This window comes from Tenebrio molitor, chromosome 2 (assembly GCF_963966145.1).
Source record: "Tenebrio molitor chromosome 2, icTenMoli1.1, whole genome shotgun sequence".
NCBI lineage: Eukaryota > Metazoa > Arthropoda > Insecta > Coleoptera > Tenebrionidae > Tenebrio > Tenebrio molitor.
The window spans coordinates 10,958,025-10,980,244 of record NC_091047.1 but is presented as its reverse complement, the minus strand read 5'-3'; the positions used below and the strand labels follow the sequence as shown (position 1 = coordinate 10,980,244).

Here is a 22,220-nt window from a genome sequence, read left to right as displayed (position 1 = left end):
AAGTTTTGCCTAATTTAAAAATGAAGCAAACTTTTGAAAATATCTGTCCAATAACGATAATTCCTTTGAAGATGTTATTTTTTATATTGTCATTTATTTTGCTCTTTCTACACGACATCCACGTCGGAGTTTTGTTCATAACATTACGAATTATAGACAATACTGAGATCGAATAATGAATCTATGAAGTGTTGAACTTACGACCTCCGACGTCCACCCATCCAAATTCCTCTTCACTTCACGGATCAAATGATGATTTTTTCAAATTATTATTAATTTAAAATTTTACATAAATCTGAAGATGCACTGAAGATCAAAATGTTACATTGACTTTTTTCTAAACAGAAATAATAACTAAATAGATTCAATTAAAATCGTGATCTCTGCAAAAAACCTACCTACGCGTTACTTTAATTAGATACGTCGTATGAATAAAATAAACAATAATTTTATTATTAATTTGTTATCATTTAGTGACTTACACCTCTTATTTATGTTTAGTTTTTTACCTGTTTGAGATTCACCAAAGTAAATTCAAAATGTACTTAATGTTTCATTTTACAAGCACAAATAAATAAATGTTTAAACAGATGCCTATATGTAATCAAAAATTTTAATTAGTTATTGGTATTGATCAATACTGGAAAAATGTGTGTAGATATGAATATAAATTTATGTTTAATTTCGAATTTGATCTTGGGAGTTCCTAGTAACAATCAACATACAAAAATGAAGCCAAAATAATTACACTTATTAACTTGTATGACTTTCACGAACTGCTATAGTTGGTACCAACTTATACGCCGCCAATAAATTGTCAAAGTCCAGTAATTTCAATTTCAGGTGAGCATAACATCCTCCTGGTCAAATGTATTGTAATGAATTGTAACCCATTCATCTAATTTGCAGTCAAGGTCTTCACACCTACCACGAACATACCAGGCTTACTAAATATAAATTATATTGTGTGTACACACAGCGGCGGTCTTTAAATCGTTTCACGTAACAGATAAGATTATTCAGTGGTAAATATCAATATTAGAATGCGACAGTATTAAAGAGTCTGTGCCAGGGGTCAGTGTTGCATTCGCAACTTCACCAAGTGTTCACGAAAGGACATGCGATAAATAAAGATGAAATATTGTGTAGTTTTCTTGTTATTTGCAAGTTTCGGCTTTCAACGGTCTTCATCTAAAGTATTCACAAGATGCGGACTGACACAAGAGTTATTGAGACAAGGGTTTCCCAGGACCTTCGTTGGGAATTGTACGTAACAATTTTTATTTCCTAGATAGTTGTTAACACACGAATATTTCCGCATAGTGAAAACTGTCGTCAAAATGCTATAACCTTGACTGTTATAATCAACTTTGTTATTGTTTAGCCACGAAATAGAAAAATATAAAACCGGCTCGTCACTATCAATATACTCGTATCTATTCCATAATGTCTGGTACCAGTGGATTGTGAAAAAGAAAGGTAAAATGTGAATTATTACGGCGGATGTTCAGATGATATTTAATACAATTAGAAAGCGTAGGTAGGTTCGTTCTTAACATAATTTAAATTTATTAAAACTCCGGTAATAGGCGGATTAAATTTCGGAATAACTTAACACTTTGAGACCGTCTGAACGGTCCTGCCCCTTTTCCTATACTTTGTTACCCAAAATACATAAGAATATAACTAGAACGTGACAAAAATCAAATTCTGCTCACGCACGGCAATGTCAAGCTTATTTTGCTGTTAGAATAAACAGTGTATTTTTTGTATTGCAGGGGTTTGCCTGATTGAAAGCGAAAGCGCTAAAGACACCTCCAAAGTGACCAACAAAGCAAGCGGAGGCAAAGGTCTCGGATTATTTCAGGTAATGTCCGTCTGAGCGGAAGTCATAACCCTTTGTGTTGCACCGCAGCCACATCCGCTTTTTCCAAATTGCCAACTTTATTTGTGAACTTTTGCAGATTACCAGCAAGGAGTGGTGCACCTATCAGACGCCGGGGGGCAAATGCAATATGAAATGTGAAGGTGACATTTTTAATTGACTTTTCAAACTTCTTTATCTTTACAATTAACATATTACGCAGATCTTACTAACGAAGATATCTCGGATGATTCGAGCTGCGCTAAGAAAATGCACGGACAGCTGGGCTTCCGGGGTTGGGAGGGGTGGAGGCGAAGTTGTTACAGGAGGCAGTTGCCAATTCCCAATTGTTAAAACTAGAGATTTATTTTTAAAAATGTGTCGTTAATGAGATTATCTATAAAGTAATATTTAGCATTAAACGGCTTGTTTATTGGTTGGTGTTGTGGACAGATGTATTAATTAATAATAATTGTACTGTTACCGCTAATTAATGTACGAATATGATAATGATTTATCATTATCGACAAATATTAACGACCGTTGTTAATAAAATATTACCCACAGGTTTTTGCATGTTGATTTAGTTGTCTTTATGATGGAGTTCTTTTGATGTTTTGGATGTAAAGTACATAATAAGAATTTTTTTTAATTAAAATGAAAGGAGAGAAGAAAAACAAGACATTCTTGCGTTATAATTTATTAAGTCGGGGTCAACAAGCCAACACGAGTAGTTTAAAATTTAACAAAGCCTTCTTAGATTTTGTTATTTTAAAATTTAGAAAGAATCCACCATTTTGTAATTGATATGGTGTTGTTTTTTTGCCAAAAAATCAATGTTTTGTATTATATCAATCAACTTCTTAAGGTAGGGCCTTTTAAGACGTTACATTCTTAACTAAGAATGTCAATCATTCTTGAATGATTAGGGCACTTACCCTTTAACAAGAAATAAAATAATTCACACCACTTTGTTAGGTTATGGTTAGATTTTTTGACATTTTCGAATTTTACGATTAGTTGACTGTTTTCCAGTTTGCTAATGTTGCCAACTGAAATATGTTAAGATCATAAACACTAATAAATCATTAAACACCGTTCACGTTGTTTTGGCATAATGGGGGGGCCATGATTAATTTTTTTAACGTTGGACAAATTGTTTGATTTCTATCACTAAAGTGACTGACATGGTGGACCAATCAAAATGAACATAACATGTTGGTGAATTTTGTTTTCAAGGTATTTTCCCACTTTATTTAACTCATTTATATTTTATTCTTTAAATGACTGACAATTTGTTTCATCTTCTGTTGAAATAAGCCATAAATAAATTCGTGATTCGTGCAAAGATTCCTTCATTCCAATATCGTACAGTAATCGTGATTGATTTTTCAGGCATTTTCTTCGAGCTAGCTCAATAATACGCCCTGAGGTCTATAATAGAGATCCATAATTCCATATCCATAGTATGCTAATCGAAATGAGTTAATACTTAATAATAATAATAATTTGTGGATAGTCCGCAATTTTCGTTAATTTAGTAATAGTAGGTAGTCATTTATTGATACAATTAACAAGATATATCGAAAACAAAATTTTCTTCACACTTCCTGCGCCTAAAACGAGATATCACCTGATCTAGTTCCTTTTATTAAAGCAATGTGCATAACATAATAATTCAAAAGCACAAACCCCAGCCCATAAAATTGGCCTTATTTTATGAATCGTAAAAATAAAAAATCGACCTGTTTCGGGAGTCCGTACGGAAATATTTTATTTCATATTTATGAACCGTACTCCATAGCAAATTTCGCCACTCAATTAGCTAGCTTTATTTACAAACGAAATAAATGTCGGTTCGTAGTGTAGTTTGAAAAATCACGGCATTAAGGTAGGGCAAAGCGTTTGATAACGGAGACAATAAATAACCGGCAGACAATGACGAAAAGCACTTGTGTGTTCTTGCAGTAAATAAGAAAATTATCTTTTGGTCCCAAGCCGTTCTTTAATTTTCGCAGATTGCTTATGGTTTCCAATTTACATTCCAGCGAATGAAATTTGTGTTTGGTGTGTACAGATAAGATGAAGTAATAAACGGGGACAATTGCTTTAGATATCGATCCTACACCAAATAATCCTCTATTGTTTCCTGAAATCATAATTTCTATTTTAGTGCAAAAAGCGCACGTAACAAATTGCAATTTGCCGCTGGTAAGCCAGTGGAATTGTGTGTTGCGTAAATATTTGAGAAGATCGTTCGAAAAACTTCCGGGTGGAAGCCAATGAAATTAATTTGTTCCGGCCACGGACTTTGTAAAATTAAACACTTAATATCGTCAAGTAAAAACAACACTTTAAAAGCAGCAACGTAAGAAGTTCGTCGACCATTTCCATATCCCTGGAAATTTATGGCGACAGCTATTGTAAGAACAGGTTGAAACTACATACATTTTTGAAGAATATGTATAATATTTCAAAATCACGGAACCCTTACTAGGATAAAGTAAGCAGCGTGCGGGAACACTGGTTCTTATTCGAGACATTCTGGATTTATATAATGTATGTAAGGCAGAAACGATATCGCGGCAAAGAAGATTGATAAAAGCTCAAACTTTCATCATAAATATTCAAGGGTTTTCTTTTGAGTGATGATCAGATGGTCTGTGTTAAATTTTAATATGGTCCGGCGCCTCCGCCATTCTGAGAGTCAAATGAAGTTTATTCACTAACCAAGAATCAACAATTTTCCTGACAACAGAAAAATTGTTCAGAATTTTTATATTTTTCTTGTTCTCATTCCCATCTCGCTGAATGTACGGTCGGTAGATGGACAAATAAAACTGAGAACTTAAAATTTAATCTATGTAAATCAGACCATCGAATTGTCAATATAACGGGAGACTATTAAAATTTTCACTTAGTTGGCTATGGATCAATCTTTGTTTTCCGTTGCACCTTAGACACTGACAAGTTTGACATTTCCCGAATGCATGATTTAATGTACTGACTGACATTTGTCGTGCGTCCTTGCGTGTGTCTAAAGTAACAGAAAAAATAGAAACTCGTTCAAAGCCAACTCCAAGTGAAAATTTTAATAGTCACCCGTTGTCTGTCAGTGTCTCTATAATATGTCATACCAAAGTTAACATATTTTTGATAAAGCCGTAATTAAACGAGGCAAATTTGTAAATTTTAACTTATGTGATTGTCATTCTTGTCCCAGTTTTATTTGTTCATCGACTGTACAATCATGTCTGGGACAACTTCTTTTTTGGGTTTTAAATGTGACTTCTAGCAGTTAATTAATTAACATTTTATCAAAAAAAAAATATTTTGACTAAAATTAACAATTGGTTGTTATTTAGGAATTTTGCGGTAAAACTGCTTTGAAAACTATAATTACTTGTCAACTTTGACAAATAAATGAAATCTGCTATTTTTGTTCTGGCAGCAAAAAATTCATGGAAATATTGTTCAGTGTTCAGCACAAATTACCATCGAAAAATAAAATTGTCCCAGATTTATCTGAACATGATTTTACATCTTAAAATTTTATTAGAACATTATTCAATCTTCAAGGAAGTCATAAATATGTTTTATTTATTTATTGTTGTAACTCGAATAATTGTACAATTATCTGAAGCTTTTTGTGCACGTTTTATTGTAGAAGTCACCGAACGGTACTATAACTAAAATGGCAAAACATACAGATAAATATAGACGCATAAAGATAAGCAGATAAGTAATTATTAAATCTTATTTACATTTGTATGACAATTTGAACGTAAATTTAATTTTATCTACTATCAATATATAATGTCAAACTTTATGGCATTCATTTGAATGTAGTAATGACATGCCTTATCGCACTAGTGTGGTAAGATGAAGTACAAGATAAACTGCCTTTTTTGTAATGTGTGGTCATTTCGCTGATATCAAAGTTGCATCTGCTGCAGTGTCGATATTTCAGGAAATTCTTTCTTCATCTGTATCGTTTGCATTTTCTATTATTTTGTTGTTAATATTTCTCATTTACTAATTATTCCTTACGATGATAATGATTAATAGTAGATCAAATTTTGTTCCAGTTCGATAATTAGTATCGTAAATAACTATTATTCTCAATTAGTTGACTTTAATAAAGTCAGAACCAGTTTTTCGTATGGTCTAATAAATTAACAGCCTGTTTTGTTGTTTTGCTACTGATCTAATTTTATATGATTATTGTTTACATGTGTTAGTAGTGTTTTTAATGTTTCAACTATTTGCAGCACTTTTTCAGTTGCCATTTTTTATAAGTTGCTGATGAAATGTGTAAAATAACCTTGGCCTCGGTGAATTTCAGACTAAGGAACCTTGCATTTCGACGCCAGATGTCACATTCTGATAAGATGTTCGGTCAAAGCATCAATTTTTTTTTTGCCACCAGCTTCCTTAATCGTTCGATTTTTGGTAGATTTTCCTTCTTCGTAACGTTTTATTATCTGTTTCTATCAAAGTTCTCCCTTAGCAAATAGTTAACCACCTTAGCTTTATGTCATTTATTAAAAGTTTCATAAACACGATTCCTAAGATCGACTTGTTCTGACACCTTTATTGCTCAAATTAATTAAATAATCTTCGCTTACGACCATATAAAATTGCAATTAACAACAGCTTGACAAGTTGCTTATCGCCTCCTGCGATATTAAATTCGACACATTTTGAGTTGTTTTTTAAAAGTGTATTTGCATTTTTTTAAATTTTTCATAACGAGCTTCTTAAAGAAACTGATGCCGACTAATCCTGTACAAGTAGGTCATTACACTGTTTGTTCCAAACCTTGTCTCCTCTTTAAAATTTCCTGTAAATTGCCCCAACTCGAGCAAGCCAACTATAACTTCCACACAAGTTGCGGAAGGCGGCGCACTGAATCTAACCGAAGTGCAATTCATCAGGTTTGTTCATTACGTAGAGAGTTCCTCAAACAAGTAATTTCGTAATCAGATTCCCGCAAGGTGACAAATAACAGCCCTTCCTCCGCTCAGCTTCTTGTTGTGTATAATAAGTAATAACTGATCATTTCTTTTTCCTCGGTAACCGCTGACTTCTCCAAATTAGGTACGCTTTATTGGGGTAATGGGCTTCAGTGTTGGATTTCGACGAGATATTAGAAGAATCCCCGACAGCTGTTGTTGCAGCCGTGTGATTTGCATGGGAAGAGATCACCCGGGAGACATCAGATGTCCTCGAGTCTGATTGAATCGGGTCCGCAACCGCGCTACACACCGTGATGTATCGCAGACATCCATCTTACACAACCGAACACCACACTTCATGACGGCTATTCATACCGTAAAAGCCCCTCTCGCTAAAGAAAAAACCCGCATCCGCTCGAGGAGCGATCGTATTAGAGATGATGTTTTATTCTGTATCGTTTGTTTGCCATTTCGATACTTGCTTGGTTCGGTTTATGACATGGGGAACGAAATTCATATCGGAATATGGGATTTTTGAGTGCATGCAACCAGTTAAACACGTTATAGGTCATTCAAATTAAATTACTTTCAATAACAGGAACACCACTCGGACTCGATAATAGTTAATAACATTATCCCAATTTTTATTATTTACGAATGAAACGACAACAATTTTAAGAGCACCAAAATGGTAAAAATTATCGGTGAGAGCATATGTGAGACAAAGATAATTAAAAGCTTGGGTCTCTATTGTCTTTTCAGTAATGTTTTCTGATGAGCAAAACACCACTTTTTGTTGTTGCTGATAGATGTAGGTACAGCGAGTGTCAGATGTTTGAAATAATGAAAATATTTTCTATTCTGCTGAACTTTTTGAAAAAAAAACCTTTAAGTCATTTTTATTGCTTTAAAAGAAACATTTTTCTAATAATTTTCATTTTTCCCTTTGCCCGTTTCCACGGAATGACATCATCGACAACGAAAAATCCTTTCCCAACAAAAATAAACGGTAAAGGTTCCCATTTTTTTTCTTACGTAACTTAATCGTTTCTATCCTCATTTCATGTAGGATCTTTTCGTTCGGTTGCTTAGTTGTAGATGGTCGATTGAAATAAACCTTGCTTTATACAGAGTGATTCACGAGTAATAATAAGCCTAACGAAATTTGTAATGCAGCCAACATTACATTTCCACGGATTTGTGGATTTAAAGAAATATATTTTAATTTTATAAAACACAGTCAGCATGCCCGACATTACATTTGTCAAATTTAATCAAAATCATTATGTGGAATAATCAATAAAAACACTAACTAAAAAACTATGGGGAACATGTATTGCTGGTTGCATCACAAATTTTGTTACGCCCATTATTACTTGGGAATCACCTTGTATATAATCATATAGAAAAATCTAAGGAGGTGAGATCAAGAGAGCGCGTAGGACATTCAATAAATATTCCTCAAAATCTTAGTATTAGTAGATACCAAAATTTATAAAAAAAACTATAATAGACGGTTGTCGTTTTAAAAAAATTGTCGGAGAAACATTTATAATTAGCCTGTAGTTGCCATAGTTTCAATTTTTGTTCAGCAAGTTTTTGTCTTAAAAAGGCACATCCAAATATAAATTTACAATTATTACTGGATTTTTATTTTTCTCGGGTTATGCAACCCATAATACAGCATCATCAGACTTGGGTTTGTTATTTGTTTATCATAATTTTTATTTGCATTTAATAATATACGAAAATAACTCGAAATATTTTTATTACTCGCAAACAAAATAAACCATTGCGACAAGGTAATTATGTTCATAATAACGTATGACTTATTATCTATCTAATGAGCAATTAGTGACCGCCCACCTGTATCTGACGAGTCTCTAAGATGCCCGGAAGAAAAACCACTACTTTGTCAACTCATGAAAAATTGTAAAACCAATTAGATCACGACATAAGTAAAAGCTGTTGAGAGTACTAATTGTTTTTCCAAACAATATTTAAAACAAATTTTGCATAAATTTAAATAAGAAAATAAAACTCAAGTGTATTTTTAAATTCAAAGAAATTTTTTCTGAACTGATGTTAAATCGAGTTGTGAAATGAAGTAACTTTCTCTTGCGGGGCAACAATTGTAGTGTTTGAAAGATTACCTTCCTGCTTTAGTTGAATTTGAACTTTTAGAATAAATTCACGACGAAACTAAGCCGAATCAAAAGCAAACTGCCTTATTTAATCCCTTTTCACAGTTGCTCTTGTTACGTATTAAAGGTAACTAATTGCAAGTTTTGATTAATCCTACTAATTTTACATCTTGTCCCTGTAATTCACTTCTCGTAAGAGTTCTTCAACATTGTCTGCAGATGTAAGCGTACACTTGATAATCTCGTTATCGTATTAAAATTCGTATGTTGAGTTCTGTAATAAGTAGTAGGAAAAGCGTAGACGTATTGAATTATCTGCTTTTATGTAATTGTGCGGAACGTTCAAGTACTATAAATTAGACGGAGTATTTATTAATGCTAGAGTAGCCGAGAAGAACCTTATTTAGCTACAACAAACACATTCAAGTGTAGATGGAATCGACTGATTAATACTGCGGATAAGTTTGCTTTATGGATGTTTATTTTTATTTTGGTTTCTTTTTGTTGCCGCTCCGATGCATATATGGCCTGCACCTCGACTCCAACTTATAAAGAATTAAAAAATTCAAACTTATTTTACAACCCGTATGCCTCCCAAAGGACGTCATCTTCTCCAAACGACTCCTCCATTTATGTTAAATGCACTCCAGAACTTGTTACCGAATTCGATCTGCTTTAACAACACTTTTGATTAACTTCGAATGACACTCACTTATTCATAAAAAACTATGAAAATGGGAGTGGGTCTGTTTGTAATACTAAATTAAACAACAACTAAAGAATTTCGAATTTCATTCAATTCGATTCATTTTACTGCAATGCAAATTCTAGCGAGTTTCAAACTGTTATTTATTGATAAATTAATAATATATTGAAGAAACAATCTAATCGCTACATTCACAAGATAAAAAATGTCAGCCAGGTATGTAAACATTTCTCGCATGATTTGTTATATTTAGAATGGAATTTAACAGTTTATCGAAAGAATGCGATGAACCGGAAAACTCTGGGAAAAATATTATATTTGGACATTTTAAAAATACTATTGTAAAAGAATTTTATATTAATTGATACAGAACCATCCATTGTTGTTAGCTCTTAAGGTTTGCAAACAGCGAGAAATTTATATCCCTCTAGCTCTATCCATTTTACTTACGAAATTGAAGTTGGTGTCATTTTGACGGATGATCTATCAACTGATTCTGTAACATCGGTCCTTTATTAAAAGAAAATATTGATATTTGATTTCATATACGCACTCTGCCAATGACACTGAAATAGAAAGGCTTAAGGACATCTATATACCGAGTGGTTCTCAAATACTTTTCTCACTGATTCGATGCTATTTAATAAAATTTAGCGTATCATTTAAAAAATAAAGTGATATACAATGGCCGGCAATAAAAAATAGCCATCACTTTTCTGTCACGTCAAAATCCAAATGTGTAGTTAACGCTTTAATAACACTGACATTTAAATGATGGCTAACTTTTTTTGCCGGTCACCGTATATATGTATTATACTTCCATTTCTTTAAACAATTTACGATCAAATTGAAAAATGTAAATCCCTGTAGATTTGTTCGTCTACAAGACCGTAGTTACATGATTGAAATGATTTATTCGGTAAAGATTTTTGGAATCGCTGTCTACAGTCTACGGGAATCGAAAATTTTCCTAATGTAAATTTGGTTTTGTCCATTTGTCAATTAATTGTCTACTTGACAATACCTATCAAATAATTTTAAAAAATGTCATTGAATTTTGACGTTAATTCTAACCTATCTCTCGTAAGAAGGTTTCACACTATGGAAAAATAGTAAAAATGTGTCAATTTTATTCTGACAGTTCCCGTTATTTTGCAACCAACTGTAACTGTAACCAAAATTAGAAAGTAAAATTAAATATTACAACACTGTTGCGTTCGAATGATTTTTCAAAAAAGAGTTCGTTTCATAAACTAAAAATTTACAAGAGTCAGTCAGTCAGTTGTTTAAAGTATGAACTCGTATTTACCATAAATTATTCAACAGTAATATTTAAATTTATTTATTCATAAAATCAAAGCTAACTTTACTATTTAAAATCCGTAGTAAAATACAGAATCTCTGTAAATAAACTTGTGAAAAATAAATACGTAAAACTATAATAAAATTTCCCAGAGCTTATAAAATTTAAATCATTTCTATTTCGGCTTCATTAATTTAATTTTTTAAAATATAAAATAATTATCTAGTGACCAACCCCATGTTCAATAATAATCACTAGAAACGATGCTATAAAATTAAACTTCGTGCAATTGTTTTCAGTGTCATAAAATACTCATTGTGACACTGAAATTGAAAAAATCATTTTTTAGGCACCCTTAATGAAAAAGGTAATTTTACGTACTCCCAAGCGGATGAAAAGTAGGTAACTCCTTTTCGCCCGCACTTTTTCGGCTTCACTTTTCTGATCCTGGACCAAAGTATTTTTGTTTATTTCTGGTGCTTATTTGGTGCATAATATGAAAATGAACGTTCATATAATCGATAGCAACAACGTGATAAAGAAATGTGTAATACAACAGCGAAAGTGATGAATAAAAAATGTCTAATACGCCGCCGGACATCGCAGGTGATAAACGTAATAATTGTCTTGTCACTATAAATTATGTAAATAAGTACATAATTGTATTGCAAATAGCAAATTTCTCGTTTTGTTGGCAGGCTGATAAAAAATACTATAAAAATTGTTAATATGTATTAATAAATGTATCTATTTGAAAGAAGTAGATACAAAATAAATTTGTAATTTTTCCAATGACGTCTTTTGCTTTATAGTTCGTGCGGTCGCCTAAAAAATGTAATGTGCACCTTGGCCAAAAGTGTCTTTTATCCTCGCCTGTTTTCAAGTCTCGGCTCCGCCTCGACTACAAAGCCCAGACTGGGACGAAAAAGATGCACTTTTTGGCTTTGATACACAAATAACTATAATGTATAGGCAATAAAGTAACAATTTTGTTATTTTAATATGTATCGATAAAAACGTGCCTTCTCCTATTTGGGAGCGATAAATACATCTGTCGACTATTTACTCTAGAAACACTATTTGTTTCAACAAGTGATCAAATAAATATTGTGAAATCAAACTAATATTTCCTATTTTTCAATTCAGTTACGAAATTATCTCACAGATTTAAACTCGAACTTTTTTTCTCCAGATAATTTTCTGTTTCAGCAACTCAAGCACTGTTACCTTGCAGGAATTTATCTGTAAAAACTGTCAATCAGCAAAACTGCGAAACCGAAGGTTTCATCTGTCTGTGGTGACAGTTTTGCTCGTCAAATTTGTCGGCCACAAGCTTTCGTTGAAAAGAGAAAATTAGGTACTCAATCAAAAAGCTCTTCCGTAATACAGCCAAATAATTTTGAATATAATAATATTAAGTAAAAGGCACAAGTATGTTATTTCTAACGAACAGCAAAGTGATAAACACTGTCAAAAAATACGACTACTTGGGATTGTGGTCTTTTACAAAATTTCGTTAGGTCAAGGGAAACATATTTCAGTTTACCAAAGAAACATAATATTCTAAAAGATAATTTTTCACCACAAGTAGGTAATACAATTCAATCGGTCATTTCAAAAACACCACGAATCCTGAACTTAACCGTCAGCTGTCTTTTTTTACGCGAAACGACGAGGGAAGGCGCAGAAAAAATATTTGAGAAGTTGGTGACTCATGATAGTTCTAAAATGACCGATTCAATTGCTGCATTATGCTTGAACCGGCGATGATAAATGAAGCCTCAGCATCTTGTGCTTTGATAAACGGTGAGTTTAAGCAACCAGAGGCAAGTCTGCTGTAACAAAGTGGTAAGTTGGCACACTTGTTCATATACATTTATCAGTGTTCGCATTGCAAAAACTCCAGTCCGCAGGAAGTTAAACATAAACGAAAGAAGCACAATTCCTGCAGTCCTGCAATACCCGCCGTGGCACATTCCGCAATTTTTTGCAAAGTTTCGTTTGAAGTGGGCGAGCGCGGCACATTTAGGAACAGCTTGTTGCAAATAAAGAGGCATTTGAAATGCAATCCCGGTAGCCCATTCCGACCGTCTTGCGACTTCGGATCTGCAATTCAACCGTTTGAATGACAGGGCCGTACTCAAACCCGCCTTCATTGCAACAGTAAAAGTTTAGGAAACGTGGCAGGGATATCCGCCAGCGGAAATCCCGTCATAATGTTGCGAATTAGGTTGTTTAGGACCGGGAGATGGGAGTTAAGGTACGCTTTCACAGGAATTGAACGAGTGGCGACGCTTTCACGCCGATAAAGCTGACTTGTAGTGTTTTTTCTTGTCGTTTGGCCGTGCAGCCTCCTCGACTACCCACTTCATATATAATTCAAGAGCGGACAGTGCAATAACCAGCGGCGTAACTAAAATATTATTGAAAACGTGTAGAACGTTTTGTCCATTAGAAAGGTTAAAATCGCGTTTTTTTCGTGTTGGCGCTGGTCATGGCGCCGTTCTGCGTGCTCCGCTTTTAAAATCCGTTTACGTCTTATAAAGAAAGACCGTCCTGTCTGTGGGTGGTCCGAATTCTCGATCAGCTTCACTTACCGAAAAAATTTATTGTGGACACTTCGCCCAGCAGGTAGCTTTGATTTTTTCGGATTCCCTGATTACAACTTGATCTCATGTTCGAGACGGTGCCAACGCGCCTTCTACATCGCCCATTCAGGTCCGGCTCGGATATAAATTGGTGATGCCGGACCCGAGTATTTCTACGATTCGGTAACAATGTCGAGTATGTCATTGTTGTTCTGACACGGGCGTTTGTCATGTTGATGGCGGCGAGAATGACTGTCGTGGTTCGTGAATGTGCTGCTTGTTGCTCGGGACACGGGATAGATTACTTAAGGAGCGAAAATGATGTAATTTCAATGATTAATCGACCCGGGACCGGATCCGAATGCGAAGCTTTGAGCTGTCGAAGAAACATAAATGAATCGAACCGGGCCAGGTTTACCTATTACCTTCTCCTGTTTCCCCAACAATAAAAATCCCTAAGCTGACATCACGGCATATGCCTTCAACCGTTGTAGGGGGACGGGGTAACGAGGCCATTTCACGTAGGAAGAAAAAGTTCAAACAAATGTCACATCACCTAACAACAATACATAAAAAAAATCTTTTTTTTTATGTCAGAATTGTTACCAACAGATTCAGTCATTCTTGATCACACCGCATAATTAAAATGATCTTCTTGAAATGACACTCTATAGTTGTTTTTAATGACATCCCTGCTGTCAATATGACAGTATGTTAGCATCACTTGCCGTTTCAGTAGTTTTGAATTTCCTAATTTGGCAATTTACCTTTCAAATTATTATCTATCATTTCCAATAAATCAAAGAAAATATGTAGTCTGATTCGGTTTCCGAGGATGACTGAGTTTAACCATGTTTTACACCATGTTGAAGATTGAGTACTTGTTTGTTGTTGATGTTTAAGGAAATATTAATACATTTTCTTTTATCATAACCTCAATTTCTTGTTTCACATGTTTTTAACTAGGATTTGCTTAAACTCTGAATACTGGTTATGAATTTGTGCTACAACATATTCAAAACGACACTGACAGCATGGATGGTGTTGAAAACGACTACATGTATGTGATTATTTATCATTTTATTACATCATTAATATCAGACTGATTCAAAACGCGTTAGATCGATCAATTTTATTTTGATGTTCGAATTGTTAGTCATAACCTCAAACATTTCACCGCATTCTCTCCTAAAATGCATTTTGATGGTCCATCAATGGAAGTTTACGACTGAATTTACTAACCTCCTGCATTACCAAACAGTTATAAATGAATTAATAATAGTTAAATTCTTTTTACAAAATAGTGTAATATTCTACACTGTTCAACTGAGATGAGTGAAAATAAATTCACCTGGGGGCAAAACCAAATAAAAAAATCTGTTCAGTGTCGTGGAATTTCCTTATCTTTAAACTAATATTCTGCCTCACCTGGGTTTCAATGGAGAGATGTAATGAAAACTTGCAGAAATTAAAAAAGTTGAAGTTCCACCAGTTCCACCATGAATACCAAACAGTAGTGTTGCAACATTGTCAAAGATTAGAAGCACTTGGCTCTAATGAAATTATTCAGTGAAAACTTAAATTAGTTGGAAAAGAAGTTGATTCATTAATCAGCCACTTGTTTACTATCAATTTAATCGCTTTTGTATTGGTCCTAATTAATCATTTGGTTGATAATTAAATTCTGTTAGACTTTTGTCACATTAGGTGCTTATCGGAAACTCTCTGAAAGAATTTTAAAGTTTAATGTGGTTGGATAATTCCTCTTAAGAGGAGAGTGTGTAGAGGAAAATTATCAGTAAATTAATTAGATATACTGATTACAAATCATTTAGGTGTTTAACTTGAAACAAGACTGTTAGATTTCGCTTAGTACTTTAAGTACCTACTAGGAGATTACTAACTGAGAATATTGATGAGTCTAATGACTACTGAATAAGTTATGGATGAAGTTATTTCGGTAATATAATGAGAGTTGTAATACGAAACGACACCAGCATGAGAAGATAAAAGGTGGGGTTTAAATAATTGAAGCATTTAAGATGATGGGGGTAGTATTCATGAAATTTATTCATTCATTAATGTTTGGATATAAAGAAGTGCGGGCAGAGAAGTAAAATATGAGATTTGTTTTTCATTTATATCTTGTGATCAAGAAAATTTGTGCTCGAGTCAGCCTTGTCGACAAAACCGCATGTCACGTCATTTGAAGCCTTTAACACAATCAATTTCAATTGCTACAAATTTAATATAAGTAATGCTTTAAACAGATACGTAGAAAATGTAGCCTTGATAACTTCTTTTTTAACGTTAAAGTAAATTGTTCGTAAGATTCCTTCGTTGTAACTTGAACCACGGCTGCACATATGTTTACATGAAACGTCAACAAATAGCTTCCTAACCTAACTCTCTTTAGTTCCTGTTTTCTGGCTGTCATTTTTAAAACATAATGCTCCAATTTACTAAAATATACAAAATGTTTAGAAAATCACATATTTATTAATCCAATCAAGAAATTGTCATCTCAGCCACTATTCCTTCTCTTTTTTTTTCTTTGATCATAATAGTTCGTACATGGAATAATAAACAAACTATAAAAAAAAGAATACAGTTTTAATATTGTTTCATCGTCCCGAAACTGTGCACCAGCAAGGTGTTCTTGTATATTTGGAAAAAACAGTAACCACCGGAAGTTAGATATGGTGAACAAGGAGATTCCTTCAATATTTTGAAACCGACATTGTGGCTAGTACCCATGTAAATGGACCTCTTGTGAGCCGGAGCATAGTCCTGAAGGAGCAGCACGCCTCGTCTGAATGCTCTATTATTTTTTTCTTGATTGCAGCACGTTCTTCGAAATGTTGTATAATATCCTCCTGTTACACTTTGTTCATACGACAAACGGTTATTTGCAAGTATTTCTCCAAGATCCAAAAAAAAAATAAACTACGAAACTAAGGTGGTTTCCTGCAAGTTTTGAGGAAATGGTGAATCTTTATTTCTCCATTTCAATCTATGGCAATCATTAAACTCGGGATGAAAATAACAAATACAAATTTCATTTCGTTAACAAATCTCTCAAGAAATTGGCATCAAGCCTAATTCATTGTGAACATTTTTTCTGCGAATTTCTTTACGGACTATTTTCTCTCTAAATATTTATATACATTTCTAAAAAGCAAACAATTGATCAACACATTTTTAAAAGCAAACAAGGGCGCTAACAGACCTGTTGCTATTAACAAATGAAATTGTAAATAAGAAAAAGACCAGAGAAAGACTTTTGACCTAAAAATCCGAGAGAGAAGGGTGAATTTGGAGATGGAACGGATTTGTTAACAACGACGAAGTCTTTGAAAAATATTCAATGCAAATATTGACGTATAATTAGGTGAAGTAGAGAAAAACGAACATTTCAATGCCGAAAGGAAAAAAAATTAAAATGTATGACATCATATAATTTATAGCCTCATGTTTGAATAACTTGTACAATTTATGGCGATTTCTGTTAATTTATCGTACTTGTTTAATTCTCAAGTACAATGGTTTTTCCAGCTAACCCGAAAGATATTATCCCAGTTTTCCCACCGTGTCGACCCCTTCCGAATAAAATAAAATTAAAATCTGACAACGGTTTCCGCAACAAATTCCGAATGTAAAAGCCCATTATCCCGACTCCTGTTATTCCTTATATTATTTTTTGGCGATAACAGTAATGTCTTGTTTTTATCGCGGGCCACTCTCAATATTTTATAAACAACGGCCAGAACCATCAGTTCCAAATACTGGCACGACGTGCCAGCTGCTTTTTATTCTTTTTTTCCTAAACGCTATCTGCGCCTTTTTCCATTCTGGATCCCATGCAATTTTTCTCGATGTCAATCTTTTTATACAATTTCGTCGAGAACACTTGTCGATTCGGAAAAAATGCCTTTCTGCATCGTCCAATAAAGCGCCACAAAAGAAGTGACAACGAGATAAGACCGCGATCTCCCGCCGACTGTATTAAACGGCGAACGTTCGAACACGAAAGCCCTGCTTTCCGCCAGGCTTCCGTCGAAATGTCGACACAAAAGCCCCATTACGATTCCTCTCGGTGGCAGCAACTGTTCAGCCGGTCTCGCATATATCGACTTCTTGCAGCGCGATTTCTTATCGCTTCTTCGTTCGGTTCGACTACCGGCCCCTGAGACATGTCCAAATACAGCAGAGACCGACGTGTGTCGTTGAATATTCTTCTGCTGGTCACGTGTTACGGTGGTTAACTCGGAGCGACCGGAGCGGACCAGCTGCCAGAGCAGGAACTACATATCGGGTGTCCTGCAGTTTAGAGAACAATGGAGGCTTGGATGTTATCGTTGCTGGGTGCGGAAATAGTAGGTATTAAGTGACAGGAAATTAAACAATAAAAGACCTGATCCTGCGAGGATGTGGGCAGGGTTTACGATTCGGATGCCAAAGGCATTAGTCAATACCTCGCCGACCATCGTACAAACCACAAAATCTTTTATTTTTGTTCCTTTAATTTTTTTTTTCTTTAATTGCGCTGTTTTCCGTTTCCCCTTATCGCTGTTACTTCATTAGTTTTGTGTGCTTAAGCTCCATTTCGTTATCTCATGTAAATACGATTTTATTTTCATTTTATTGACAACCCAGACGAACTCATTTTTTAATCGCCGTTGGCTCCAGTAAGTATTTGCACAGAACTAACAAATGAGAAATGTACAAATTTTGTTTGTCAATAAAGCTACCCGATTAAACAAGTATTCGACATGAAAATTTTTTATAAATATTATGTAATTGAGTCACTACTGTTTGTGCGAATTTTGAAAAATCAAGCTACTGACCTGTCACAAACTATAAGTACCACAACACAAGATAATTACAGTTATCTCTGCTGCTACCCAGTAGTTAAAATGTGATGTTTTTACAGCGTTTTAAATCTTTTTAAAATCGCAAATAAACACCGTAGCAGGATTCTGAATTCCGAGTCCTAAATCCAGCTCTATAAATATAATTTTTCTACTTCCTTCTCTAAAGTGTCACATTTTGCACTGACAAATAGTGTACAAAACGTCACTTTAAAAACGATTGTTCATTAGTCACAACTTGGTGTCCATTCGGGCGTTTTCGGGATATTAAACACGCTCGAAGTTTCTTTAAACACGGCTTGAATTTTTTAGACATATTTAGCTCTAGATCAAGTTGTTATTTTGACGTTTATCAGTTTCGCATCCGGCGTGAAAAAAACGTCATTGCAGTGGAATAATTCGTTGTATTTTTCAAATATGGACCTGAAGCCACCAACAGTTTTGTATCCTGAGAAATATATATATTCCTATTTGGTATGTTCATTTAGTTTGTACGTTTAAATTAAAAATTAAAATTAAATTAAAAAAGTTGCTTGTTTCGTTTGTGTGTTCCATTTGTTAATTTGGTCATAGAAAAAGTATAGTATGTAACGCGTTTATAAACTTCTCTAGACACTTGTTTATTAAACACTCGCTCCGCTGCGCTTCGCTCGTGCCTAACTTAAAAGGCGTGTCTAAAGTGCCGTTTATAAATCTTGTTGCATAATATACTATTACTCTGAATTATATAGATTCGAATATCGCAAAATCCAAATACACATACATAAATTAAATCTTAATGTAAAGAAATAATATTGCATTTATGTCTAAAACATTAATGTTATTAAATATATGTATTAAGCAAGCGGAGGTCTTAAAATATCGATTTTTTTAACATAAAATTACAAAAAATTACAAATTCTCAACCTCTCCATTGAAATAAAAATGTATTTTCTGTTTATACAATTTCGTATCTAATTACAATTAATTAAAAACCGGAGTAAAGTAAAGACATTGTTTGTATCCAGAAGATATTGAAGAATTAATAAAAAACTGTTTATCAACTAATGGTCATTTATTGATAGTACCATGTGAATTTTATACATTGAATTTTTTATGCAATTAGCTAGTGAAATTTAGTTTTCTTTAAAAATCCAAATTTGGGAAATGACAAATACCTCTGTAAAGAAGATTGTCGTTCCAAGAAATTCATGCTGATGTGAGTAAAGAAGTTGGTGAATCTATGTCTTTATGTCAAGTGGTAAAGAACTGGTTCAGAGATTTTAAACATGACACCAGGCGCCGGACACCGTAGAACTGTTGTGACACAAAAACATTGATTTGGCCCACGATATGATTTTCCACAATAGACGGATTAGAGTTGTACTTTTACTGCGCGTAGAACACGTTGTTAACAATAAGTTAAATTAAAGAAAGGGATTGTCTTTCTGGTATCAAATCAGAATCCCATTCGACTAATTTCTGAAACAAATTTAACAAGGTTTTCTTAAAAGTAGATGTTATTTGAAATTTGGGTTCATGACTCTAGTTCAACAAAACAGCAAGGAATCAACCATTTATCCAAAAATTTCGTGTAACTATGTCAGAAGAAAACGCTAAGGGAATAGATTATGTAGAAGGTATTCCGTTCATCGGGCCAATGTTCTGGTTCACAAGAATTGAATTTCCATTGCTGTTCATAATGCTGGTTTCAAAATATGTATGTACATATTTGTGCAAGCAGCCTGTAAATGAATGTCTCAAAAGCCGGGTGACTTTTAATGATCGAAATAATTTTCAACACATTTACTATTTTATGCTGGTACACTTGACTGTCAAATTCAAATATGACGGTTCAAAAGTCAACACAAACCAAATTTTAACTAAATCTTGACCTATGTAGAAAGCTAATCAACAGACAACTCTTTGACAAATGACTAGGCGTACCAGTTATTATTTGGGAGTGCTAACCCACTAATTTTGTCTCAATCATTAAAATTCACCCGGTATATTTTTTTAGGGATAATTTTATTTATCGCAGGTAAAATAACAAGACCTAACTTTTTTATCAGATACATTTTTCAACTTCACGAAAACTTTTTGCTTTGACAATTTTACGAGTTGAATATGGGCATTTTTATTCTGATTAGGCCCGAGAGCTTTAGTTCCAGGGTTTAACCTTTGAATAAAAATGACCAAATATCAACGAGTAAAATTGTCTAAAGCAAAAATGTTTAAGTGAAAATTGGGAAATTTATCAGATATAAAAAATTAGGTCGTGTTATTTTTGGCAAGATTAATTCCAGAATACAAACTTTAACGTTAATTATTTATTTATAATACCTAGTTTAAATTATTAAAAAAACACAATTATTAAAAACAATTTGAGAATCTGACAGGAGTAGCATGCAATTTTAATCACTTTTGACAGATGACAGAGGAGTAGGACGTTTTATTCGCGATAAACATTTTTGATTGGATGAAAGCAAGCGCTCTGATTGGCTGAACACGCACGTCTGATGTACACTGACGGACAAAAAAATCGTCGCCAAAATGTCTGTCATTTTTTTTATTATGTAAAACATGCTTGTGAGCCTTCACAATAACATGCCATAAGTGACAAATATTTTAAATAATTTAAAAATGCCACGTCATTTGACAGACATTAGTTAACCTCAAAGTTAGAAGTATGATTTACATTAATGAAACATTAAATAAAATGACAGTGCCGTCAAATGAGTGACGACAGTTTTTTTGTCCGTCAGTGTACGTGGGAATTAATCAGAACCACAAAATTATCACGCCACATTACACTCGAATTTTTTTTTCTCCAGATAATTTTCTGTTTTAATTCGCCTCGAAAAACCATCAGCTTGTCAAAATCGAGACAAATTTCTAGATAAAAAATCTGTTGTTTATTTACAGCCGATAATAAATGCTAAATACAATAAATAAATTGTGAATCAAATCTACACATGTCGTTTTTACTTATCTGCCATCGTTTTTGATCAGTGGCGCTTTTTTTACCAGAATTCCGAATCCCTTCGAAAATTCGTACCTTCCAAATAGTTGCACATAAATTAAATTAATTGACGCTGTTTGATTCCTGAATGTTTGCCGCATCTGATAAGTATTTACTCAATAACGTGCTTGGTCGCATATGCCTACTGCGATTTTTTAAATATAACAAACTAAAAATGTCAAAAACTCATTTTTTTCAAATGGCACCCCGCATTTATTATTGCATTGCTCGAAAGCTTTGTTGACAAGCTTTCCAAGGGTATGGGGTTTGTATAGTCGAAAGATAAAGAAGCGTTTCAAAAAGTGCCGTACCGTGTCATTATTTCACTCTGGTGTTATGCACATGCACCGGAATACCTAGTCGGATAATAAGAGTACATGAAAAATTGCTTTTTCACTGATTCAGAAATGATAAGAATTAACGTAAAAGAAGATTTCGCTACCGAAGCTAACTAGTGCATGTTTAGATTTCTTGGAAATGTATGTATTTTTCGACTCATGTCTTCTGCTGGAGGAAAATCGGATTTCAACTGGTGTCGATTTCCTAACAAAAAGTATTCACCAATAATGCAGGAAACCACGCATTCGACGTTTGATTATATTTAAAAATATCATATCGACACAATGACTATAAATCCATAAAATAGCTGTATGCGGCTGTGCAGCAGAACAAAAATTTTGCTTTCGTTTAACTTGTTTAACACAGTACTACAATTATTTACGTAAGATTGTTTAATAAATGACACATAAATGTAAAATGTTTTCAACTCGAGCACTTTAGTGCCG

General features: G+C 33.8%; 2 protein-coding genes across 2 annotated transcripts in view; one reads left to right on the top strand and one right to left on the bottom strand.

Moving 5' to 3' along the window:
• The window catches only part of LOC138123847 (uncharacterized), a 63,975-nt gene that overhangs the window by 11,587 nt on the left and 30,168 nt on the right, over nucleotides 1-22,220 (bottom strand). The gene's annotated exons all lie outside the window — the stretch shown is intronic.
• On the top strand, nucleotides 954-2,430 carry LOC138123846 (lysozyme-like). The gene is made up of 4 exons (XM_069038677.1): nucleotides 954-1,266; nucleotides 1,779-1,867; nucleotides 1,965-2,028; nucleotides 2,088-2,430. Exons 1-4 carry the CDS (start codon nucleotides 1,134-1,136, stop codon nucleotides 2,216-2,218), a joined length of 417 nt encoding a protein of 138 aa, XP_068894778.1. The 5' UTR covers nucleotides 954-1,133; the 3' UTR covers nucleotides 2,219-2,430.

What these genes read in the sequence shown, in the direction of transcription:
- LOC138123846 (XM_069038677.1), top strand. Translation starts at nt 1,134, where the DNA reads ATGAAATATTGTGTAGTTTTCTTGTTATTTGCAAGTTTCGGCTTTCAA. An exon ending in CAGGACCTTCGTTGGGAATT is followed by an intron (nt 1,267 to 1,778) that starts GTACGTAACAAT and finishes TTTGTATTGCAG; the next exon opens with GGGTTTGCCTGATTGAAAGC. An exon ending in ATGCAATATGAAATGTGAAG is followed by an intron (nt 2,029 to 2,087) that starts GTGACATTTTTA and finishes CATATTACGCAG; the next exon opens with ATCTTACTAACGAAGATATC.